A 27,147-nucleotide genomic window follows, 5' to 3' on the forward strand; every position below is an offset into this window, starting at 1 on the left:
ATTCACTGTATCTCTACTTTTGCCTAGTTCATTCCACAACAACCAAAATCCGTTCTTTGTGTTTTTGGAAATTGAGAAACAGCCGTAGTATAAAATAACCATATTAACAAACTAATCAAACAGAGATCTTGCTTTTGGAAACAACACACAATCTCAGAATATCTATAAAACTGATTTTGGATCATATTAGCTCATCTTGAGACCACGTTAGTCTCTCATTAACATGTACGTAATCTGAACATCAAGAACTGAAACCACTCTTTATCGGTATCAAAGAAGAGTATCGATGAAAATGCAAATGTAAACATGCAGTACAATGTTTTATTTATTAATAGTATTTGAATTATGTCACACACTGTATATGCAAAATTAGACAAAGCATTATAAAATGAATTTTGAATTTTGACCGCAATGTGTTTCCCATTGACTTCAGTGAGACTGATGCACATTCACACTCATTGCATATGTCATGCACAGTGGGCACATAAGTCTCAAACTTAAACACAAGCGCTTTCTGGCAATATACCACCATCATTCGGTGTTTACATGAAATATAAATAAACCTGGATCATTTCACTTGCAAACTGCTTTTCTCCACATCAAAGTTTTGGATTGTCTGATCTGATTTCGGCTCATATTTTCAGCTAAGATTTTCAGCCAAGTGTTTTTCTTTTCATGGGGTCTTTAAGAAAGGTATACTGTATACACAAGCTACATTGCACACCTTCAACCAGAGGCCTTTCTTATCATTGTAAGATATCAGAGACTGAATCAGACAAAGTTAAGATTCCATCAGAACATCGGAACATGAGAAGCTGAGATTCCAGAAAGAGAGGCTCCAAGAAACAGGATGTCATAAATCTGTCCAGATCCTAGCACCAGCTAGTCTGAAGAAAGACTAACCAGCAAGCCTCTTTCCCAAAACAGCTTTCAACATTGAGACAAAAGAACACTTATTGATAATTCCAATTCAGGAAAGAGACCGTCAAATTTAATCAAGTAATCAAGACTGATGGTCACATGTAAACCTGTGATAGAAAATCATGAGCTACAGACTCTCTTGGGCTGGTCTCCACACATAGAAGACAGACCAAACCAAAATTCCTTTGTCTAAAAGAACATGCCTTTGTTCTCCATAGAACTACATAAAAGACTTTCATTTTAAATTTTTAAATGAAACTAATCATTTCTGTGCATAACTGCATATTAGGTATGTAATCCACACATTTGTATATCCTTGTTTTAATCACTCATTGTGTATGTAGTGGTAATAGCTGAAGGATTAATATTCATGCTTGGTATGTATGAGTTTGAAAATTCATGCTTTAAATGTTTCTTCCAATCGATTCTTTGCCAAATGCATCATAGTCTTGTTATAGAAATCGTGTTCAAAAAGTATACTTTGCAAGAGTCTGTAAAGTTCGGACCTCTGACTGAACAGATAACAACGATTTATTAGTGGGGTAGAGAAACAAAGCAATACCCCAAGCAAGGACAGTATCTAATTGGTCAAGACGTCCAGATGGGACGGTCTGAAAGCAGAGTAGGGATGTAACGATTACCGGTTTGACGATAAAATTCCCCACGGTTAGTATCACCGTTTCATATTTTAATTATCATTAAAACCGTATTCGATTACCGCGATCTGAACAACTGACGATAAATAAATACTGTCCAGCATAAAGCAGAGTGTAACAGTCTCACGAGCGCACGGCAGCAGTTTCATTCTGAGTGAAAACAGGGCGGAAAAGCTGGGAGGTTTTAAAAGCGTGCTGAGGGAATTATACAAATGAATATATCAGTGAATTAATTATATGAAATGTACCTCTGAAGGATCTGACTTTCTTCAGAAACAATTCGATGGCATTTTGTTTTCATCTCAGCTCCATGTAATACCTAAAGGAAGTGTTCTTAAACACAATACTGCTTTGTTCGCGGAGTTCATGGGAATCAGCTGTAATTCAGCTTTTCCATATAAAGCGCCACCTGCTGTCAGAGAGTGGATTTACAGACACTTATTTGCATTCAGCCTGTGTGCAGTTTCTGTCTGGCCAAAAAACGGACCAAATTTGCATGACCTGCTGTAAATTTTTACCGGTTGATGAAAAACAAGCTTATATGGATTCTACACATTTAAACAATTCAGATAAGCTATATAGAATTATTTATGGAGCAGATAAGTGGATAGAGAGTTGGACTTGTAACCTGAAGGTTGTGGGTCAGAGTCTCAGGTCCGGCAGGGATTGTAGGTGGGGGGAGTGAATAACCAACACTCTCTCCACCCTCAATACCACGACTGAGGTGCCCTTGAGCAAGGCACCGAACCCCCAACTGCTCCCCGGGCACCGCAGCACTCCACTGCTCCGGGTGTATGTTCACTACTGTGTGTGCACTTGGATGGGTTAAATGCAGAGCACAAATTCTGAGTATGGGTCACCGTACTTGGCCACACACCACTTCCCCCCTCCACTTCCCCTTATTAATCAATCATCATTTTGACTCGACTCTTTTCTTTAAAAGCTCAAATGTGAAGTTTACCTTTATATGAAACTTTTTCAAAGCTTTATTTGAACATTTACATTATTTATTTGAACATGCTATTAAACTGGTGTCAGTCAAGTTGTCATTTAAAATCCAGACCTCATTGGTAATGTTATTGTTTTAGTGATTACGCAAACAAAAAGTCACTTTATTTGCTGTTTGTTGATTTTTAAGTATAAAACTTGAAGTGATTTGTGTTTCGGTACTTTTTGAACATCTCCAGCACATTTTAAAAATACCGTGATAATACTGATAACCGTGATAAATTTGGTCACTATAATCGTGATGAGAAATTTTCATACCGTTACATCCCTAAAGCAGAGTTTAAAAACTCAGAACACAATCAAACTCTCTTTAGTCTCTCTTACTCTTCTTCGTCAAAATGCTCTCTTAGTCACTCTCTCTCCTCTTCTCTTTTGCCACCGCGTGCTGCTCTTTGAGCGTGCTCTGGGCCACGTGCCAGGTGCTACCACGATGGAAAGAAAACCAACCTAGTCTCGTTACATCCTTTTATTCTTTTACTTTAGTTTCTTGTCTTTCCGTGGAGTTTCGTGTGTTAATGTAAGTTTGCTACAAAGTCCAGCTCTGACTGCACTCGCTTCAAACTTCGACCAGACCAACTCCGCATCCTCAGCCAACGCCCAAGACCTCAATTCAAAGACTATTGAACTTCCAGCCAATCAGACACTTCGGGGAACCCCGTCTGCAACGACAACACAAAGGAAACCCGCAACACAGGCAATGCAAGCAAGTAACGCCTCCAAGTTCTGAATTGGTGACTTTAATATAAATCTTGGCCTCATTGACAAACTCAAAGCGAGGGTTAAATAAGTGGTTGATGGTTGTTCAGGTCTATGCAATTGAACATATTGCTGTAAACTTGGGATTTCACATTTCCATTCCCTTAAACTCACCCGTTCCTCACTTTCTGCAACGTGTGAATGCTTGTGTTCATGTGTTAGATTAGTTTATGTCTTGGGTTTATATAAATAAAATCTGATTTATATTGAAAAGAGAAGTATCTTGTGTTTTCTGCTCACAAGTTAATGTCTTAATCTGCCGATCTAGTTACTGTGCTGTTTAATAGTGTTTTCACTATATTTTGGATTTTAATATCCAGTACAGAGTTTGTTATACGGCTCGTTCAGTGAATCACCGTAACACTGATTCTGTTCAAATCCCTATAAAATCATAAATGATTCCCTTTGAACTAAATTAAACTCTTTTAAATTACATATTAATATTACTTGTATTACGTTACATCATAATTACGTGCTGTCACAGTGTCTTTAGATGAGAAGATGGCTATCATTACATGGCACGTCCTTTGCTTCATTAATACACATTAAACAGCCTCAACGAAAACCTAGATATACAATTGAAATATCCAGCTTCCCCCTCAGGCGTCCCATGCATAAGAAACAATTGCGGCAGATTTTTGGCACGCAAGTTATGTATTGTTAAAATGTCTGCGGGAAGTTGTGATACTGTGATAATGTCACACCGCTGGATTTCTTTTCAACACAAGACTGCCGTTGCTGCTCTAAATCCCAATGTGACCCTTTTAGATGGAAACTCCTCAAGCACACTTGACTATAGCTGGAACAAGTGAAGTAAAAGGAGAGGAGCGTTTGGTGCAATTTCCAGTCAGCAGGGATGACCCAGAACCACAGCCACACGCAGGCAGTTGCATCCACAGGGGTTAATTAGCCCAGCTCGCTGTCGACCTAACCAGCGATAGCACCATGGCAACTCCAGCACACCTGAGCACTGAGTGAGTGTGAGTGTGTGTGTGTGTGTGTGCGCGTGGGTGTGTGTGTTTTGCACTCTCATGCCTCTCAGTGCCAGCTTGTCCGCGCTAAATGGCTTAAATAGAAATTCTATATTCCGATGCCAGGGGAGCAAGTCTACAGCTGACAAAACATCAGTGGTGAATTTCCAGAAACGGCCTACATCTCTAACTACAGATGAGATGGATTAGTGCAAGCTTTGCCTCACATTACATTATTTACATTTCTTTTTACCTGAGCGGCTTCAATTACTGAAGCCAACAACTTATCATACTGATGGAAAGCACAAGCCTCTGCCAGCGGTTCCCTCACCCTTGTAATTCAGATGCCAGCAACATGCTGAGACAAGAGCATGACCTCTGTAGGTCACTAGTATTTCTGGACCGACCTCTACTACTGAAACACCACTAAAAATATTCTTTGAAAAACCCAAAATTGTCTGTAAAGGGAAAGATTAGTTGTAGCACTGTAGTGAAGCTTAATTTTTATTGTGTAAATCTTAATTAAACAATAGGAGTCTGGGAGGACCTGGGCAGGTGTGCACGTGCAAAAAACGTATAGAATACTATATGAATATAATATCATTTTATATTATATCATTTAAAAAAAATAAACCACTGTGTGAGCGCAGATAACCTCGTGGTTAGGGTGCCGACATATAGCGCAACTGTGCTCACGGTGATTCCCAGTGGTTCGATTCCCATCTCAAGGTCCTTTGCCAATCCAGCTCCACTCTCTCCACTCAATGCTTTCCTGTCTGCTCTCTACTGTCCTATCTAATAAAGGCATAAAAGCCCAAAAATATAACTTTAAAAAAATAAAAAGTGTTAACCTTTCACCAAATCTACATCCTCTAAATAAGTGATCCTAGGCCACAAAACGTAAGGGTAAATTGTTTTAAATTTAAAGTTGTCCAAATGAAGTTCTGAGCAATGCATATTACTAATCAAAAATTAAGTTTTGATATAAGTACGGTAGGAAATATCTTCATGGAACATAATCTTTACTTAATATCCTAATTATTTTTGGCATAAAAGAAAAATCGATAATTTTGACCCATACAATCATTGTTGGCTATTGCTACAAATATACCTGTGCTACTTACAGTATGACTGGTTTTGTGGTCCAGGGTCACAAATAAATAATGTTTGTTGGTTCCAGGTGACAACCAATATGAATTAACTGCCTGTATGAGGCAGCTGAAAAAAAAAAAAAAAACATGAATCACTTTTAAACTCTCAAGAACAACTGTCACTGACTGCAAGTTCTTACTGTCATTCATGACCTTGCTGCAGGGTACACATAAGGATTGTAAGACTTCAAGGAATATCTTACTCTGCCATCATTTACTCACCCTCATGCTTTGCAAAACTGTTCTTTTGAACAGTTTATATAATTTTTTACCTCTGATCCACTGCAATGTTCAACTGTCCTGAGCGCGTTCACAACATCCGGTGCATAATACGTCAACGTGCTCTGGCATAGTAGATGCATGCGTGGAAGCGATCTTCTTCCTTGATGTTTAACGGCGGTTGGCATCCAACTTCAATGGCGCATTACTGTCACCTACTGTACTGGAGTGTGAACCAGTGCTAGACAGAGATAAACTATAACTAGAAGGGAGACTTCCATCTCTCTTCTTCCCCTTCCTCTTTAATTAATAATAATAATTTCCAAAATTGTATTCTATATCCTTTTTACTATACCAGTGTCTCTCAGGAAACTAAATAAATGTGGAAGCGGTCTAAACAATGAGTGATGTATATGCGCGACAGATCGCTTCCACGCATGCTTCTACTATACCAGAGCATGTTGAGGCGTCACGCGCCGGATATTGTGAACGTGCTAAGGACAGTTGGACATTGCGGTGGATCAGATGTAAAAATTTATATAAATACTGTTCAGTTTCTTGCACAGACCAATCGTTTCGTGTCTTAAGACCTCAATGTATCGTTATGAGCCACATGGTTTAATTTGGTTTTGTCTGTGTATGTTTTTTTTGTCTCTCAAAGCCGTGAGACCCATTGACTGCCATTATATGACTAACAGACTGCAACAGTTTGAGATAAAAATCTTTATTTGTGTTCTACTGAAGAAACAAAGTCACCTACATCTCGGATGCCATGGGGGTAAGCAGATAAACAAAATGTTCATTTTTGGGTGAACTAGCCCTTTAACAGATTAATAAATGTATTGTTCCATGTTCATTTGTATACGGAGCGCAAGGTTTATGCGCACATTCCACGTCTTTTTCTCCGTTTTTAGTGTATCTCTGTGGCAGAATTACAGCGCCATATGCTGGTCTGGCATATATACTACATCGTTTTGTGTCGGTTTCATGGTTTCGAGTGTACACAGATATTTCTTGAGACGAGGAATGATTGATAGGGAAAGCTCTGGCTTCATGTGTACGTAGCCTAAATGGCTTTTATTTTGCTTAAATGCATTGACTAGGGATGTTCATTTCGGTTATTTCTCCTAATCGGCAGCTGGCACTCGTTAACCAATTATTAACTGTTAACCAACAAGATTATTATAAGAATTGTCATTATCATAATAAAATTCAGTCAGTCAAACATATGGAAAAAACACACTGCTCAATTTAAATATGTAGTAAAATCTGTGCTGTTAAGCGTTATCACCGTACTGCCGTGATGTTATGCAAAACATTTTGTTTTACGTGGATATTGGAACGCCAGTGAAGTTGGCTACATAATAAATAATATTTTGGCATTCAAATACATTGCGAATATGGAAACATTTGATTTTGTTGAATGAGAGACCCAACGTTGGTTTCAGTTTCGTTTTAGCCTAAATTAATTCATCAAATGCTTGTCGTTTATATAGATATAGATTCTTATATTTTTAATTCTTGTTCTTTTCTAAATACTGTTAAATTGATAGGATTTATTGTGGAGTGAGGGGAACTAAAATAGCCTAGCTATGTTTACAGTGTTTATTATAACGTTTGTAAACATTTTGCATTGGCATTAGGCCCGTTTCTGAATGAAATAATAAAATGCGACATTTTATTTTTTCTCTAAAAACGCTTTTTTTTTTTATATACGCGTAGGATAATTTCAACCAAGAAGCAAACCTTTGAAAATATTTTTATAAATTAGGCCTACTGAAAAAAATTTATCACTTTTTAAACCGTTTAACGGATTGTAATAAAATTAAAATTCTTATGGTCGGTTAATGGTTAAACGGTTAAAATGAACATCCCTAGCATTGACACTTACACAAGACGTTTCAATTGTATTTTCATTAAATATCCCACGATAATGTAGTTTAAGTCAATGTGGATTTGAAAATGCATTCTGAGCCGATCACGCCCCCACCCTGTCAATCATTATATCAAGGCGGGGATCTGCAACAAAACGCACAATAGGTCAAAATTTCATTAACCATTAACACTTTTCACCTGCCTCAGCATCTCTCACTGTTTTACACTCTGATTTAGGGTTGGGCGATGTCTACCAAATTGGCATCGGACGATGTCTACAGTGAAACATTGTGATGGACGATGACATCGGGGGGGCGGAGTTAGGGGTGTGCCCGAATCCATATGCAGAAACGCACGGAAAACAAATAACACGTTCTACGGAGCCACTAAAGGGACATGGTTAGCTGCTTGCTACAGTAGCAGCCTGTTACATTACAGTACATGAAAGTTCACTTACCACATACACAGAGTAAGCAGAGATGACTTAAGACAATGGCGAATGATTTGCAGATACTGAGCATCTATATCTAATCTTGTAAAATGTATGGTACTGCTGCTCCATAGTATAGAGTCCATGTGATCGCGAATCTCGAAAGTGAAATTAAAATAAGAGCGTGCATTCGAAAGCGGTTTCAGTTTGATTGTCTGTCTTTCAGTTCGTTCCTTTGAAAGACAGACAATCTAAATGTTCATTACAGGTTGTGGGAAGGTTAAAATGAGGGCTGCACGATTAATCGCATGCGATTGTCGCGTGCTAACAACGCAAAATCGTATTCATAATCGAATGTGATTTATCAGCGATTATGAACGGGATTTTGCGTGGCTTGTCAGCGAACTACGGCTCCATGTATTAAATGTCGCTCCATCTGAAAGCAGGTGATGGAGATTTACCGCTAATCAAAGAACCGGCTTTACTGACGAGATGCGCATGACAGTAGCATGTGATCAATCGTGCAGCCCTAGTTAAAATAAAGTCAGACATATTCATCTACACAAACCATGCACAGATTTGGGTCGGCGCTCACAGGCTGTGTTAGCGCACATCCTCGAGGTGTAGCAGAAGATATTAATTACTCCACTCACACTGAAAGAGGGGTCTAGAACTGGCAGATGGTGACCTAATACAAGAGGACGGTCCTGAAGGAAAGTGCCATTGATTTTCTTCTTCCTTTCTAAACAGGGGCCAGATGGGAACAGTGCCTCTTATTGACGCAACACTTCCACTTTCAATGCCAATTCAGCCAGTGAGCTTCACCCATTGTAAGGAGGCAACCCCAAGATGTACAGACAGAGGCTCAACTAATCTGTTTCTATTTTCCTTACAAAGGTGGGGGCTGGGCGGTTGCAGATGGCCTGATTGTAGATACAAACGTTTAATTTCAAAAGACCAGGTAACATTGTGCTTTGACCTTTCTGCTGAAATTTGAACAGCCGTTGTAAGTGAGCAACTACACTACGCAAACACTGCTGCACCAACAAATGATGTGCAAGAACACTGATAGTCAGATAAATCTTATACAAACCAGGCCGTTATGAGGAATGAATGAAAAAACTATTTTGTTTTAATATTGCATCAGTGAATATAGGACACAACATCAGCTATACCCATTATGGGAATTCCTACAGAAGAAACAAAGCATCATTTCATGTCTTTAAGCCAGAATGTTATTTTTAAATGTACAACAGATGCAGAAGCATAATTATTTTAAGGCCAAGTGGCATTTAAAAGAATAAGGGGGAATTCCAGTGAAAAAAAAAACAAACTAACTGGAAAAAAAAGACAGACTCAGCCAAATTTAATTTCCCAGTTCACCTCAAAGGTGGGGTTTATGCTTTTATAACACTACAGGCTGTGGAAAATCGTAACTGTATTTAAAAACATTAAAAAATTAAGAGCTACAAGTACAGTGCTAACGTTTTTAAAAGGTCAACGCATCAAAGTTTTACGTCATTTTAAGGTAAAACTTTCACTCAATTTATTTTAAAAAACACAGTAAAACTCAATTTATGCATGACACACCTCTATAATGAGAGTTTTAAATTTCAGAATTAAACTTTTATGCATACATTTCAGGGTGTACTGATGTCATAATGAAGAAAAAAGCTAAAACAAAAGATTGAAATTCTTGAAAATATTAAGCAGTTTGACAAAATTATAACAAAAATCTGTAAATGTATAAGAATATTTGAATTTATTTAGAAAATAAATTTTACAAATCTGCTTCACTACTTATTGTTTGAAAAACCTTTGTCTGCCAAAGCCATGCGGTAAACTTCTTAGGCCTTTTTATGACAGGTCTGGTGGTAGGATATATTGTCTTGTGGTGTGACTCCCACATAATTAATGATATTTATGAATTTTTATTTAAAAACAAACACACACAAACATGGTTACTTCTGCTGGTTACACCACGTGACATTTTTACTGTAACTAAATTGTAACTCTTCATGGTATAAAAGTTAGGAAAAATAAAGACATTGTTTTTCAGAAGCATTTAAATGTAGACTAACATTAAGTGTAGACTAAGTGACTGACAGCAATGCCACCGGGACAGGTTGCAGCTGGAGGACATCCACTCGACCCACAACAGAGCGATCAATGCTGGGGAAATGACATCACACCCCTGGAGACATTAATGTGGGGAAGCAGCACATTGAGCAGCAGGAAGGCCACGGCTCAGGAGGCTATTTTTGCCTCCCTGAGATCTGAATCAGAGCACCACTATTGTTTTGGTTGGTGTCTGTCCCCTGACCAGTAAGATGAGCAATATCAAGAGAATGAGAGCCAGAAGGTGCTGTTACTTCTGCTGTTCTCAAGCTCTGGCTGTCTTTAAATACAGAAACACAGCGTCCTGCCTCCAGTCATGCAAACAAGCCTTTTCAACCTTTGTGCTGCTTTATATGTGGAGCAGAGAACCTATTAAACTCAGCCAAATCCAGTTTGTATGCTTTCTTAGAGATATGTGAACAGCCTCCCAATAAAGCTGATAAAAAAAAATTTGATTAATCAAAACTTAATTGAAAATCTGAAATACTTGTTTCATTATAAAACATAAGTTCTACTTGCATACTATTTAAACCCACCTGTGTTCCAAATTTTGTGTTTTATCATAAATATTTCACATTTGGTTAAATAAACACTTCAATTTTGATTAATATTTCACATTAAATAAGAACTGCTGACTAGACTGGACAAATATGCATAACTGTTTTAGTATTTTACTTTCAATCTGAATGTTTCTATAACCTATTCTATGTTTAACCTTAGGAAATTGTGTGATTTTCTTTTGCCCGGCTGGGTACAGTTCATGAATTAAAAGGATCAGTTCCAAGCACAGAACATTCAGTTAATGCTTTTTATGAGGTTCAATGTGTTTTTAGCTTAGTGGGTTTATTAGAAACAAGCCCACTTGACCAAAAGTTATATTTATGGATTAGAATTTCAGATAGAAAATTAGCCTAAATCATCTTTTGACTGAAGAAGCTTCCAAGATGTTTTGTTTTAACGTTTTATCAATTTCAAAATTCTTAATATTCATAAGTTTCATAACCAGATTTCAAAAAAAGTGTCTTTGAAGGGCTTCTCAAAAGTTATTTTGCATCAAACTGCCAGGCAGAAGCAATAAATCTTTCTTTAATGATCAAAAGCATTGAATGAAAATTCACCTGAAGAACATTTTAATTAACTGACGGTGTAAAAAGCTGTCAGTGCTGCAAGTGAAGAATTCTTTGATGAACGGATTGTTTGAAGAATACAGCATTTATTGAAAACAAACAGAAGAATGGTTTGTACGCATCCTTTTAGGGCTGGACGATATGGCCCAAAAAAAAAAAAAATTAAAACAATTTTTTTCAAATCAGTCGATATCGATAATTATAATAATATATAATTATTATTATAATAATAATATCACTTTTTTGTCTCTTAGAAATGCACATTTGATAGTAGCTTGAGTTAGGATGCAGAGGTAAATGATTCATTATCAAAGTCAGTAACATCTGTAAAAATTGTAGCAATCTCACTTTTATATGGTTAAATTTATTCTGACCACATTTATTTATTTTTTATTAAGCATTGGTCTCCCATAGTAGCATACATTTAAATCATGATAAACACAGTTAAAACCACACATACACTCACCTAAAGGATAATTAAAAAGGATTATCATCTTGGCTAAACCAAGATGGCGCCGCTGTGTTCGGACGCCGTTAGGGTCGCTCCACTGAGATTTTGCTTCAACTTTCTTTTTTACTTAGTTTTACTTTCTCTTTTTACACATCTCACGTCGGCACTGATCACCTACAACATAGAAACACTTTTGGACATTGGAAACCGCTACACCAACCTGTTTCAGGACTACCTACATTTCACTGCTGGTTATACTCTGTATAATTGTGTATGTGACAAATAAAACTCTTGAATCTATTAGGAACACCATACTAATACTGTGTTTGACCCCCTTTCGCCTTCAGAACTGCCTTAATTCTACGTGGCATTGATTCAACAAGGTGCTGAAAGCATTCTTTAGAAATGTTGGCCCATATTGATAGGATAGCATCTTGCAGTTGATGGAGATTTGTGGGATGCACATCCAGGGCACGTAGCTCCCGTTCCACCACATCCCAAAGATGCTCTATTGGGTTGAGATCTGGTGACTGTGGGGGCCATTTTAGTACAGTGAACTCATTGTCATGTTCAAGAAACCAATTTGAAATGATTCGAGCTTTGTGACATGGTGCATTATCCTGCTGGAAGTAGCCATCAGAGGATGGGTACATGGTGGTCATAAAGAGATGGACATGGTCAGAAACAATGCTCAGGTAGGCCGTGGCATTTAAACGATGCCCAATTGGCACTAAGGGGCCTAAAGTGTGCCAAGAAAACATCCCCCACACCATTACACCACCACCACCAGCCTGCACAGTGGTAACAAGGCATGATGGATCCATGTTCTCATTCTGTTTATGCCAAATTCTGACTCTACCATCTGAATGTCTCAACAGAAATCGAGACTCATCAGACCAGGCAACATTTTTCCAGTCTTCAACCGTCCAATTTTGGTGAGCTCGTGCAAATTGTAGCCTCTTTTTCCTATTTGTAGTGGAGATGAGTGGTACCCGGTGGGGTCTTCTGCTGTTGTTGCCCATCCGCCTCAAGGTTGTGCGTGTTGTGGCTTCACAAATGCTTTGCTGCATACCTCGGTTGTAACGAGTGGTTATTTCAGTCAAAGTTGCTCTTCTATCAGCTTGAATCAGTCGGCCCATTCTCCTCTGACCTCTAGCATCAACAAGGCATTTTCGCCCACAGGACTGCCGCATACTGGATGTTTTTCTCTTTTCACACCATCCTTTGTAAACCGTAGAAATGGTTGTGCGTGAAAATCCCAGTAACTGAGCAGATTGTGAAATACTCAGACCGGCCCGTCTGGCACCAACAACCATGCCACGCTCAAAATTGCTTAAATCACCTTTCTTTCCCATTCTGACATTCAGTTTGGAGTTCAGGAGATTGTCTTGACCAGGACCACACCCCTAAATGCATTGAAGCAACTGCCATGTGATTGGTTGATTAGATAATTGCATTAATGAGAAATTGAACAGGTGTTCCTAATAATCCTTTAGGTGAGTGTATAGCACCTCAATACCGTAGTAAAAATATAACTATATGGTTTTTAGGTAGCCTATTTGTATGAAAAACATTAGTCTTTGCTTAACCGCACATACATACTATAATTATATACCATAACTCCTGTAATAAAATTCAATGTGAATATCCCACATTTCTGCCACAATACCATGGTGCAGTGAGTGTTACTACAGTAAATCCATGGTAAATAATGGCAATGTGTAGATTGAAAAGCCTTCTGATGGTCTCGTTGCACACAGTGTTTCTCCTGTTTGGCTTTAAACTTTAAACTATCACTGAGTCATTTGTGTTCTTCCCTGAATTTAAGCGTTTCACACTGGATCTCACAGCGCTGCTTAGTGTTCGCGTGACCGAGTAAATGCATCTGCTCTAGTGAGCCCATGCCGGATAAACGTTCCGTGAGGCGCGATTCAAATGAGTCCAATAAAAAAAGGAAGAGGACAAAGGGACTAAGCAATTGTATCAGCATGTGAGGTCATCAAACAGGTAGATCACATGGTGTGGTATTACAAAGAGAACATAGCTTTAGCTGTCTGGGTGAGCTGCTCTTCTGACAAGAGATACAAACCCAACCCATCAGCGGAGTGCACAAGCATGCAGAGGACAAAATGACAACAAAGCCCTGTGTCTCTAGAGGCATTACATCACCAGCGTCCCCATATTAGATTCAATGCAACGGTCTGGTATTTCCTCTATGATGATCTTCAGAGACAGTAGTGACTAGGTTTAACAGAGCCTCCACTTTTCCTACCAATCAAAGCCAGATCTCAAACATCAGTGCAATTCAGCAAACAACACAGGACCACATCAGCAAACAATTCTTAAGATGATGTCTAAACAAATTGTGGATATGAACCTGCTAAGAAACATTCCTTAAATTATCAAGTTGAATTTTAATGAAAAACAAAAATTTATATACTGTTAAACATTGTTTGTAATACAGTGTAACGTTCAAGTAAAAAACTATTTTTACATTAAGTAATAAAAATAATTCATAAATATGATTTTGGTAGGTTGCACCACATGACATTTTAACTAATTACTTCATAAAAAAAGTCAAATTATCTGATAATTTAAAAGATTTACACACAGCCATAAGGGACTGCAGGGGTCATATCTATTACATCACTTCCTGTTTTACATCTTTTCTGCATGTTGGTTGCACCACCTTATTTTGCTATGGCAGATCAAATTTCTTCAAATATTATACAGTGAGGTGGTTTTGTTAAAATAATAAGGTATAATAATGAAAGATTACACTAAATTATTTTCCTTATGAACACTTTTTTAAAATGAATTCAGCTCCCCGATGTGCATGTTTTTAATTCAAATTCAAGTAATTGTAAGTATTTTAAGAATTGCATTATGTATTTCTGACCAAATTAATACGGCCACACACACACACACACACAAACACACACACACACACACACACAAAGTGTCAAGTCACTGACACAATTATGATTATATGCTACATGGAGTACTCCAATCCATAACAAACACACAATACATACTTTTTCTTTTGTCTGCAGCAAGGTGGAACTAAAATTTGTTGATCAGCATAACCACATAATACGTTAAAAACAAGAGGAACCAAGTGACTTCCATCTAGATGGCCTGCTGAATGATTTGAATTTGATTTGATTGATCCTCCCCCATCTCATAAGAATACATCAGTTTTAAACAATCCAACACAAGTGACTCTTTTAATCAGAAACGCTGTAACACCTGACACTTCCTTCAGTGTCAAATGTCCTCTGAGAACTAGGTTAGTCTATATGAGGATGGGCTAAAAGAGTTTCCCATTACTGCTCAAACTGCCACAGACTGAGGGGGGAATATTTTTCACTTCCAGTTTCACAAGGATATAGACACAACAACTTGAGCGTTGCCTTAATGTCACAGCAGAAAAGATTGTAGCCCATTTCCGAGTAATGCATTATTGGATAATGCAGCAAATGACAGTGGAGTTACTCATTACATGTAACAACATGTAGATCTTTTTATTTAATCTGTCTTTTAAGTTCCCACATCTTGATCTTTCTGATTATCTGGCATCTGGTCTATTATCTGAGAAGAATGCAGTAACAAATGCAAGGCTCAAACAGGAATGAGACAACTATTCTGAATCACCCAACACGTTTTTCAGAGGCCACGGGTGCACACGTCTGCTGAAAGGGTGACAATGTGGAGAGATAAAAGCAGTAAGAGAGGGATGAGGGTGTTGTTTTTTGCTTTAGACGGGAAAGAACAAATCGCTATTCAGCTGAGAACTTTTGCTCACTCACCACCCACACTGAGAAAGAGAATGATAAACCGAGGGAGTGAGAGGGAAAGAGATGGAGAGAGAGGCGATCTCGACTGGAGACACTTTACAGCTTTGCCTGTGGCACTGTTTAATCTTTTTCCTTTGAAAAAGACTTAGAAGAGCTCAACTTCCTCTATAGCCTTCTACCACTGCTAAAGAAAAAAAGGCCCTTGGGAATGACCCATCATGCTACTGATGTTTTGTCCCACTCACTGTTAGAGAATCAAAAATGTACCATCTCAGTTCTGAAAGCAAATAAACAACATCACCTATATACAATTATGTGGGAGCCAGTGAAGGTTAAGCCATCGACTTATATATACTTTAAGCCCCCAAATACGTTATAAGCGAAACTGAAGAACAAACTGGTGTGACGTCATTGTAAAGGAAAAAAGGCTCAAATGAATTTCGTTTGGAGTTCTCCAAAGTGCTCCGTGGCTCCACCTTCTTTGACATGGTAATCTTTTTCCGTTCATTTCTTCTGTACAATCCGTGGAGGTTAGACAAAAGTAAAAACAAACACACTGGAAAGCCAATTTATAGTGGAAACTGAAGTAATTTATTGAAGATTTTGTAATTCTAATTGAAAGCGACACTGGCACTGTTTTGACATGTTTAATACTGTAAAACTGGATGTTCAGAATGTTCGCTAACAGCATTTAGCTAACTGTTGTCTGCAGCGCTGTTCTTTTCTTAGCCTCAATGATATGTAACACTGCAAGCTGTCATAGGAGATTTAGTCAGATTTTCATGCTCTTTTAAATCGCGTAAATTGTGCGTTTACATTCCATCTCCATTATCACAAAACCCACAACACACAACAAAAGTAGCTTCGATTATGGCATCCTCCGTTCACCGGTTGTTGACATTTGTAAATACCACAAATAAAGACTTTGCTGTCGGCCGCTTCTGTGTCCTGCTGCCGGTGCGAATGCAACCAGGAAAATGGCCCGAGTGGGAAATTGGTTCTCTAGGAATCATCATGCTGGCTAGTTCCTAGAACTGTGTTTGTTAAACTACACGGTGCAAAAGCACCTTATCAGGGCCTTTAGAAGAGCTACTACTGCCTTCATCCACCACCAAAGAAAAAAGGACCCTTGGGACAGACCCATCATGCTACTGAACAGCCACTGTTAGAGAATCAGAGCCCTAAAATGTGTACCATTTTGGTTTTGGGAACAGCAAATAAACACCTCGAAAAAACTGCTCGTAGATAAAAACTGTGTGGGAACCAATGAAGGTCAAGCAATCTGCAATCTACTTACTCTCATAACTAGAAGAGACAGTCACTGCCCCTAATCTGCCACTTTATTGTTTGTGTTCAGAACCCCACTGAGCCATTTAATACAACTGTACTGGCAGCTTGTTAATCCCTGAACCCAGTCTAGACTTAGCAGGCTCTTCAGCATATGGCCTCTGCATATGTTGCCCCGTTCCTCTCTCCTGGCCTCAGACTCTATGGCCGTGCTTCAGGGTCTTCTAATTAAATATAAACAGATATATGGTCTCCTTGCAGCCATTTCTCTGGTTAACATTCTACTGAACCAAATGCTCTGTGCAATTTAAGCAGAATGCTGACCACAGAGGCTAACAGCTGAGAAACGCCAAAGAGATGGCCAAAATCTTTAATGCGTGAGACAGACTGGCCATAAAAGCGGAGTATGACGCAGCAGTAGGATGTGAAATGGAATTGTAAAGACGGACGCTTCTGACATCCGGAGCAGCTCGGTTGCTGTCATACTGCGGGGTGACACATGCTCCTTCATGTGCATTTAACAAACTATTTGGGGCTACTGCGACTGCATCTCCCTAATGGCGCCCTCCAGACAGATTTGATGGGAGGGGCTGTGGTCCCGATATCTGCATGATGCTGTGACCTCTCTTTTGGAGGGGGTGTGTTGCATAACACTGTTACCTTAGCACAATGACACCGCCATTAGAGCTACCAGACATTTCATAGCCAACAATCCCAAGAAGAAATCTGTCCTGCCTTCCAAAAATGGACAGTATTAGTTGGTGGATTTTGACAGAATTTTACCAAACACACAATGAGCTCAAACTCAATTTTTTATTATGCTATATTTGGGCTTGTTCAGCTACTTTTATTGACAAAATAGGCGAACAGAAATTACAGGGCCAAGCACACCAGTGGCCAAAAAATATAATTTATCCGGATGTACAATTTTAGCAATTGACCAAAGAGGTGCAGAGATTTATCAATTTGTTATAATAAATCACTTGTATAACAATTGAAGTGAAATGGCTTGACGCAATAGATACAGCATTTTATGCCAAAATTCAAAATGATTGAGCATTATTGGTATAAAAACTCCCAAGAGCCCAAGAAATATGAATTTAGGTCAAAATTTTCAAAAGTCATATCAAATTCAAAAAGACAAGAAACTAACAGCATTCACACTCAAATGAATCAGACGGAAACAATTATTTGTAATCAGTGTACCAGATTTCCCAACATTCCCCCAAATGGTTATAAGCCATTTTTCATCATTTTATTTTTATGCACATTTTGGGATATCATTAAAAATACTGGATAGAATCAGCAAAATGCAATTTAAAAAAAAAATCTATACATTTTTTTTATTTAATTTTTTTTTACTTTTTCCTTCAAGCCAGGAAAAGGGGGAAAAACTAATGACAGAGAAAGTAGAAATAACTGTATGCCTACATGATGTCCAGAGCATCGTGCTACCTCATTGCTTAGTCAACTAAAATCAATATGAAATCAAACCAACCCTCATTTACTTTAAAACAAATTCCTGTAAATGATTGTGCATGAGTTTTCTGAATTTTAAATTCTCAGAAGGTCTGTTTTATCCAGCAGACATTCACAAAAATCTTCTTTTCCATGCACAAGCTACACTATTCATTCTTATAAATGTCATGCCCTTTATGCAAGAAACAGGGAGGCTAAAGTGTCGCCCAGATGCGTGTCTCTGAGATCACAAACATGCTCTGCATAGAGAGCAATCTGCTTAGGCTCAAACCAACCCGCCCCTTATGTGTCAGCGGGCGTCTTGTGTACAATTAAGCAAAATGACTACTGTGCACACCAATGTAAATGCTACACCAGTCTAATATCTGAAGACAGACTCGCTTCTGATCACAGGGTGTGTTAAGTATCGGTTTTCAGCTCAGATTTGCCATCTGTTAAACTGGGAGGTCAGCGAGAAGTTAATGAAAGTGGCATTAAAAAGTCAACATTTAATCCACAATAAAATACTTTCACACAAACTCCTAAACGCTGATTTTACTGCAAACTGTTTTTGGGATATTGTGAACTTAAATTCATTGCTAGTTAACCTGAATATTAAAACACTGTTGTGCAGAAGTCAATCATTTTGTTTTGGCAACAACAACAAAAACTAACTATCAAGTTCTGCTTTTAGAATGCCAACATTGACTCATGACCACATACTGCAAAGTAACGTACTGATGACTTTAAGTAACTATACAAAGGATTTTAAAAGATTCACCATAAATTGATTCCACTAAGCAAGTAAGGAGTTCGTCTTGGTTTTCAGGAATTAGACAGGCCGGGGTCTGTAAAGGGGGTGTGTTGGTGGTAGTGACAGGTTTGTCTCTGTCATGTGCATGTCTCAGCAAGTCAAGAACCATTTTAAACGCTGCCTACATTTTACTTTCATTGAAAAGGGGTCAAAGATTCATACATCATTCCACTCATCTCTGACAGAGACATGTAACTGACCACACACAGAGCCGAGCACCCACTCATTAGGAAAAAATTCACTGCAATCTAGTGGAGTTTAATCTCAAACACACAATGCAGCTTCTCATTTTGCTATTATGTAACCTGCTGGTAAAACTGCCAGCAGATATTGTAAATAGCATGTGTGTGTAAAATTCATGTTGATTATCTCTTAATAACAGCAATATACTAAAACAAAAAGACAGTTATTAAAACCTCACAGACTGTGACAGTGATGCTCACAACACCCTGCCAAAAGCTTCATGCAAACCATATCTCACATATACCTCTAAAAGATTGAATGAAAGCTGTACTTGACAAACACAACCATCAACAATTTCATATTACAGTATACACTTTATTTAGAGTAGAGGACATTTAATTTTCAGGAATGACAACGAGGCTGTGACCAGCACGGGCCGATCAAAGGGTTGTACTGCTTTGTCCTTGTGTGTCAATCAAAGACAACACAACTATTGAAGAGACTGTACATATATACCTTATAGTGTCATATAGTGAAAAGTCAAATATGGCATCTACATGACAAAAATATGGCTGACTAAAATCTGACTGTTTTTTTAAACTTCAGTTTAAAGTTTGACTCAAGCCTCTCACAATGACACTATGACTAAATCTGAAACCTTGCAAGTCTCAAGGACAAGGAAATGGTTTAAAGAACAAATATAACCAGAATTTAAGTATAACAACCAATAAAACAATTGGAGAAAAAAAATAAAGATTTACTACCTTTCATCTTTAGAAGCCAAAGGTTCAAATTCTTTCTGAGATTCATAAGAGGCATACTCTTGTGAAGAGAAAGAACTAATAATCATCTTTTGGAGTGGCTTGATTTGTAATGCCATTATTCATTATGTAATATAATCCTAATTATGTATTTTTGTAAAATGACACTGGGAGTGGACACATTTCAAATGCAGGTTTGTCGTCCCATCCCATATTCACCATAGCAACCAGAGTTTCCGCCAAACTTGGCATTACTCACCACTGACATACAAACTAAACTGGACTAAAGGCGAAATAAAGAAATGATAATAATACAAAAAGGCTCTGAAAGTTCTCTGAGGGATTTCTGCAGGGTTCGAACGCCCTTGATGCCCTTACCTTCGATGGCAATGACGTGCTCTCGGATCTGGTTCTGCAGCAGCGGATCCTCCACCCGCTCCAGCAGCTCGTAGATGGAGTAGATGTTCGGATGGACGGACTCGAACCTCTGAATCTCAGCTCTGATCGCGGATGAGTTCGCCAGGTGTTGCTGATAATTCATGTTTGCAATATGATCTCTTCCAATGGAAGCCGATAGAAAATTATCTAAAGAGTGTTTGCAGATGATTTAGGGATACCGATATGCTGCAAACACAGGAGGGAGATCAGATGTCCACATGAGGTCTGTGGTCAGCTCCAACGATTTTGTTCAAAACAAACAAACAAAAAAAAAACTATAAATGTTCCCAAATGTACGCTGGGTATAGATGCAAACACAGATGACAGAAAAACTTGTGAAAACGTTAAAGATTAAGTATGAAATCACTTAATGCGAGACAAACTAACATCTAGCAACGGCTTTGATATCAGTGCATGTGATGTTTGAGTATATGTGCATTACAACAGAAGTCCAGACGCTGGAGGGAGATCTGCAGCTGTCCGGATCTGAAATCCCAGGACACAGTCATATGCCCCATATCCTCATAAATACAGCATAAAAACACAGAAGCTCCCCCAAATCACCATGCATCGTCATTACAGACTATAACAGGCAAGAGAAGGCCATCTCAGGTCTACAGTCCGAGGCGATAAGAGTCCACATGGTCGCCTCCGGCTGTGTGCTTCATACACACTGCCCAGTTTCAGCGACAAAAGGGGCTGAGACGAAGATAAGTCATTCAAATTGAAACTCGGCGAGAAACTAGTTCACACAAACGAGCTGGACACGGTGTGTCTGCTGTTGTTCACTTCGGCTCAGGCTGACATTACAGACGCTGAACTACTTTCTGCGGTCTCGATACAAAACCACTGATGTACGTCAACCTCAACGAGATATCATCGCCGGGGTGATTTTTGGGTATCAGGCTTGTTTTATCCGCAAAGATGGGTGCATTCCCTTTCCTCCCGCACTGAGGTCCGTCCCGTCTGTATCCTCTCAAACATCATTGCGCCTGCTCCTTCCTTTGGACGTTTCCTACTGGAAAAACGTCGGCGCTTAGGAGCCGTTGTCCAGGTCGTAGCTGCGCTAGTTATGCGCAGTATGTGTTGTTATTAAAACGCATACAAGTCGCCACATACTGGATGGTGGCGCTGTATCTTACTTATCTTACTTTGAACACATGGTGTCCGATTAGTGGGCCCTGTGTAAACCATTGGAATGAATTGCTGGTCTCAGGTCAGGTCTGTGACACACTCACAGATAGGACCTCAAAGACTTATGATAACATGGGTGTGAGCTAACCCATGTATCCAATAAAGGTTAAACATAGGCAGGCTAAGAGCAGAAAAGATGAAACCATGTGCATTGTGCATTTAATTTTCTTGTAACACATTTAGCATATACATATGTACATATTTACGCGTGTGTGTGTGTGTTTGTGTGTGTGTGTGTGTGTGTGTGTGTATACACACACACGCGCGTAAATATGTACATATATGTACACAGTCATAGGCAGCGCATGGCATGGGGACTTGGGGCAAAAATGCCCCTGCAATTAAATCTATTACATTTGTTGCTAACAAAGTGAAAATGAATAGACAGTGTTGATTGTGGCGTTAAATTAAGATCTGCTAATGTTATTTCATTTTAGGTGTTATTAAAGTGTTGCATATTTTAACCAATCACACAGAATTATGTTGAGCCTAGGAATGGCAATCAGAGGCGTTCAGATGAATCATCGCTAAATTTAGTTTGGACTGAAACTCACAAATTCCCTCATCATAAGCAACAAAAGTGCAGATGTACTTATACAAAAAAAGTAAGAGATTAATTTATCATACAGATTATAAAAGGAGTTATGAGTGCTTAAACAATAGCTAGACTGACTGCTCATTTAGAGTGTGTTCTTTCACTGCATGATTCAGTCTATTAAAATGCATTTAGAATGCTCCCAAAATTGAAGATATGGGGGCAGAAAATGTATATACAGGTGCATCTCAGTAAATTAGAATGTCGTGGAAAAGTTCATTTATTTCAGTAATTCAACTCAAATTGTGAAACTCGTGTATTAAATTCAATGCACACAGACTGAAGTAGTTTAAGTCTTTGGTTGTTTTAATTGCGCCTATTTAGGCTCACATTTAACAAAAACCCACCAATTCAGTCTCAACAAATTAGAATACGTCATAAGACCAATTAAAAAAAACATTTTTAGTGAATTGTTGGCCTTCTGGAAAGTATGTTCATTTACTGTATATGTACTCAATACTTGGTAGGGGCTCCTTTTGCTTTAATTACTGCCTCAATTTGACGTGGCATGGAGGTGATCAGTTTGTGGCACTGCTCAGGTGTAATGGAAGACCAGGTTGCTTTGATAGTGGCCTTCAGGTCATCTGCATTGTTGGGTCTGGTGTCTTCTCATCTTCCTCTTGACAATAGCCCATAGATTCTCTATGGGGTTCAGGTCAGTAACACCATGGTCATTGAACCAGCTTTTGGTACCTTTGGCAGTGTGGGCAGGTGCCAAGTCCTGCTAGAAAATGAAATCAGCATCTCCATAAAGCTTGTCAGCAGAAGGAAGCATGAAGTGCTCTAAAATTTCCTGGTAGATGGCTGCGTTGACTGTTGACTTCAGAAAACACAGTGGACCAACACCAACAGATGACATGGCAGCTCAAACCATCAATGACTGTGGAAACTTCACACTGGACTTCAAGCAACATGGATTATGTGCCTCTCCACTCATCCTCCAGACTCTGGGACCTGATTTCCAAATGAAATGCAAAATGTACTTTCACCTGAAAAGAGGACTTTGGACCACTGAGCAACAGTCCAGTTCTTTTTCTCCACAGCCCAGGTAAGATGCCTCTGACGTTGTCTCTGGTTCAGAAGTGGCCTTTTCCTGAAGACGTCTGAGCGTGGTGACTCTTGATGCACTGACTCCAGCTTCAGTCCACTCCTTGTGAAGCTCTCACAAGTGTTTGAATCAGCTTTGCTTTACAGTATTCTCAAGCTTGCGGTCATCCCTGTTGCTTGTGCACCTTTTCCTATCCAAATTCTTCTCAAACTTTGCATTTAATATGCTTTGATACAGCACTCTGTAAACAGCCACACCTTTCAGTAATGACCCTCTGTGACTTACCCTCTTTGTGGAGGGCATCAGTGTTCGTCTTCTGGATCATTGCCAAGTCAGCAGTCTTCTCCATTATTGTGGTTTAAAAGAACAAGAGAGACCCGGAATTTATACTGTAGGGATAGTCATTAATTGAAACTCAAATATAAATATTCTAATATTTTGAGATACTGATTTTTGACTTTCATGAGCTCTAATCATCAAAATTAAAACAAAAAACTTTTGAAATGTTTTACTTTACATGCAATGAATCTAAAACATATGAAAGTTTCACTTTTTTAAATAACTTACAAGAAAAAAACTTTTTCACGACATTCTAATTTATTAAGATGCACCTGTATTTTTATTCATGCAAAACACAATTTTACATACAACAGTTGATTTAGTATACATATTATTTACATTTTATATATGTGTACTAAATCAACTATTCTATTTAAAATTGTTTTGACAATCTATATTAATAATTTAATATCGATGACAGATAAAGCAGAGTCCAATTAAAAGAGATTCATATAAAAGGTCAAATTATTCTATGAATTATATAAGGCATATGAATATATACATATTTACTTGGCCATGTTATAAGCAACACAATGAATTCTAACTGAAATTATTTCACTTAATTTCTAGTATAAGTTTTAGTGAAGATGTCTAAAGTGTGCATCTATCTCATGGATTTATTGAATATTAACCCCATTAAATATAGCAATTATTAAATTACAAAATAATAACAGTAAGTAATAACATTAAGAGCCTTTTATCTGGGCATCTTACCACAAGGCTCTAATTTTACCCTTTCAAAATAAATAAAAAAATGTTTTACTCCACACGTCTGAAACATTTATGTGTCCTCAAATCTCCTATTAACAAATAGACACAAAAACCTTTGATATTCAGCATAATACAGTATCATTTAGCCAAGCCATTCATTAAATGTGTTGGTGGGGTACTTTACTTTAATACTTTTAACTTGTTCGATGCCATCTGTATCTAATTCTGATAAAGTACTGTTGCTAAATGTCTTGCACAGCTGAATTCTATTAGCCTCCATTTTACTCAATGGCCTCTTCTATCCTGATTCCGTCCACCAGCAGGGAATGAACTATTCCGTTTCGTTTCCTTCCACTACTTGTTGCTTTAATGCAGCATTCATGGTTCTCCACTGCAAAGTGTGTTTCGCTTCCATTCTCTGTAAACTCCCCCTGCACAAAGGAAATCAATATAAACACAGGCCTATAACTAAACAAGCACCAGTCATGGGAATGATGTGATATGAAGAAGATGGTGTTAAGTTTTTTCCACAGTGGCCACATAACTACACCATAAGCCGGCTTGACTCAGACTTAAATAAACAATGGACCAAAGTGGACCTTTCATACACCCAAAGGCATGTGTTAGTCTGAAATGAGGTATTAAAATTACTTACCATAGTCTCCATTTTCTGTCCATTGCACCATACATCCATAGTGTCTTTCTCTAGTGAAACATAAAAACAATAGTTTGCTAATAGTTGTGTTTTAATTACAGTTTAACTGTCTAATATCTGCATGAGAACAGGCCAAAATCAAACAAACAAGCAAATGTTTCTGTTCTATTAGTAAAGCAGCGTGCACTGTGTAATTTAGTCCAGACGTTTTCACACTTTTCGATGCCTCAGACCCCCACATGATGATCCCCTTGAGAGGACATCCCTTCCTAAAATATAATGGCAGATGTATTTGCATCAAAAAGTAAACTGTCGAATAAGTTTACTTTTACAATTTTTCCTGCTAACCCCGGACCCTAATTGGAAGTCATTCTCTTCTTACAGTGTGGTTGGACAATATAATATACAAAGTATATTCTTTTTACATCATAAATCAAGGGGAATGTTTTCACAGTGTCTCTTACCTAGAACTATCCTGTAATCAGCACCACCCAGTTTCAGCATCCATGTTTTGGACATTTTTGATCGGTTGTCCAAAAAAGTTTGGAGACTTTTTCCGTTGATTTCCAGTGTGTACTCATAGGAAAACCCAGTGATCGCCTCAATAGAGATGGTTGCTTTTGTATCTGTGCTCCCAACAGGGAATGTTTCTTTGCCCACCAGTTTGAACATCCAATCCCTCAACACCTCCTTAAAAAGTGGATAAGACTTAATAGAATTATTTTATATTATCTTATTCATATAATATCTTATCTCTACCAGTCTTGGGCAGTAACTAGTTACTAGTAACCTAGTTACTGTAATATAATAATATAATATAATATTACTTTTTGCAGTAACTAGTTGTGTAACTAATTACTAATAAGATTTCAGTAATAATATTACAGTTACCATCCATAAAACAGCTTAGTTCTTAGTTACTTTTGATGCCTCAACCCCGCTGATTTAAAATCCAACAATCAAATAATTCCTAGATTTATTTTCATAATTTTCACGACTCACATCTTCACACATGCATGTGATGTCCCCAGTGCAGCAGGCAAACTTGGAATATGGAAAAGATTACATTCATCGGATAGAAATATTGCATTATATTGATTTTATCAGGATTTTACCACCCACATCCCTCTGATCAGCATGTGGTACATTATATTACTATAATTAAAGATCTTTTTGGAAAATGAATCAGTTTCTTACAAACTTATGTGATTTGATAAAATACATAATGAAATGTAATCTTATATGGGTAACGGAGAAATTACAATTAGCTTCAAGCTACACATGACACTTCTACTTCTACTTAAATGTCACTTTCAATCCCTATTGAGTGTTTGTAATAACTTCTGACTGCGATCCAATGTGGATTTTGGTCAAATAATGAGAAATATGTTATTAGTAACATCCTAGAAGAATTTTATGTGGAAGATACAAAGTTACAACTTCTGTGGGGCGTGAAGAAAAAGTAATGTAACTAATAGTGTAACTAATTACTGTTGCTAGAAAGTAATAAGTAACAATATTACTTTTGAAAGGAGTAACTAGTAATAAGTAATATATTACATCCTTTGAGTAACTAGCCCAACATTGATCTCTACATTGTATCATCTTAATTATAATAACATAAGATACATATTACACCTTATCTTATTATTGTCTTAATATCAAATTCAAGGTAAATAAAAAGATAGATACATAAAAATATTAATAGAAACTTGAAATATAAAACTTAAAAATATAAACTTTGTATATGAAGTAGGCCTACACACACAGCGTATGTAAAAATATAAGACAACTCAAATCTAATCTAACATAACTGACTACTTCTCACCTTCCCATTAATGTAAATGACCCGTTTCCCTGTTGTTGTTCCATGTTCAAACTCAATTCGGTAAACCCCATCACTAAGCGACACGTCCCACGCTCCCACAATGTCTCCGGACATGCTGTGTTAAGATCCACACTGCCCAACCGCTCTATACTATTTTTAATTCTATGTAATCTTTTAGCTTCCGACTGATCATAGTAGCAGTCCTCCTCATGTGCAATTGCTGATTAAATCTCTGTATATTATTGAGGCTGCCATCCTATGCTCGCTCAGCAACAAGTGCATTAGTGTAAGAGGCTTAACTTATCAAGGCAGCAGAGAGTGTTTGAGGAGACAGTTATTTGCACTGCAATTAAATT

The 27,147-nt window shown here is 38.0% G+C and overlaps 2 protein-coding genes across 3 annotated transcripts in view; both read right to left on the reverse strand.

Annotated features, from left to right (window-relative positions):
• Window positions 1-21,461, reverse strand: part of LOC306845164 (arf-GAP with GTPase, ANK repeat and PH domain-containing protein 1-like) — a 176,277-nt gene extending 154,816 nt beyond the window's left edge. The window contains exon 1 of the mRNA XM_079377804.1: window positions 20,362-21,461. Coding sequence (XP_079233930.1) covers window positions 20,362-20,524 — 163 coding nt within the window. The 5' untranslated portion in view covers window positions 20,525-21,461. The remainder of the gene's footprint in view (window positions 1-20,361) is intronic.
• Window positions 21,462-22,133: 672 nt separating this feature from the next.
• faimb (Fas apoptotic inhibitory molecule b) lies at window positions 22,134-27,074 on the reverse strand. 2 transcript variants are annotated; one of them, XM_079377230.1, is made up of 5 exons: window positions 26,792-27,074; window positions 25,966-26,007; window positions 25,428-25,653; window positions 24,964-25,013; window positions 22,134-24,739 (listed from the first exon to the last, which is right to left on the reverse strand). In XM_079377230.1, exons 1-5 carry the CDS (start codon window positions 26,903-26,905, stop codon window positions 24,590-24,592), a joined length of 582 nt encoding a protein of 193 aa, XP_079233356.1. In that variant the 5' UTR covers window positions 26,906-27,074; the 3' UTR covers window positions 22,134-24,589. The 2 variants fall into 2 exon arrangements, with proteins under 2 accessions (XP_079233356.1, XP_079233357.1); XM_079377231.1 differs by lacking the exon at window positions 25,966-26,007 and having other exon boundaries at window positions 26,792-27,071.
• Window positions 27,075-27,147: the final 73 nt, after the last annotated feature.

The sequence above is a fragment of the Barbus barbus genome (genome assembly GCF_936440315.1).
Source record: "Barbus barbus genome assembly, chromosome: 25".
Classification (NCBI taxonomy): domain Eukaryota; kingdom Metazoa; phylum Chordata; class Actinopteri; order Cypriniformes; family Cyprinidae; genus Barbus; species Barbus barbus.

Bases quoted from the DNA above. Each gene is read 5' to 3' on its own strand.
- faimb (XM_079377230.1), bottom strand. From the start codon at position 26,905: ATGTCCGGAGACATTGTGGGAGCGTGGGACGTGTCGCTTAGTGATGGG. The intron at 26,008-26,791 runs GTGAGAAGTAGT...CCATATTCCAAG, and splicing joins TCATTTACATTAATGGGAAG to TTTGCCTGCTGCACTGGGGA. The intron at 24,740-24,963 runs GTAAGTAATTTT...TCCTTTGTGCAG, and splicing joins GACAGAAAATGGAGACTATG to GGGGAGTTTACAGAGAATGG.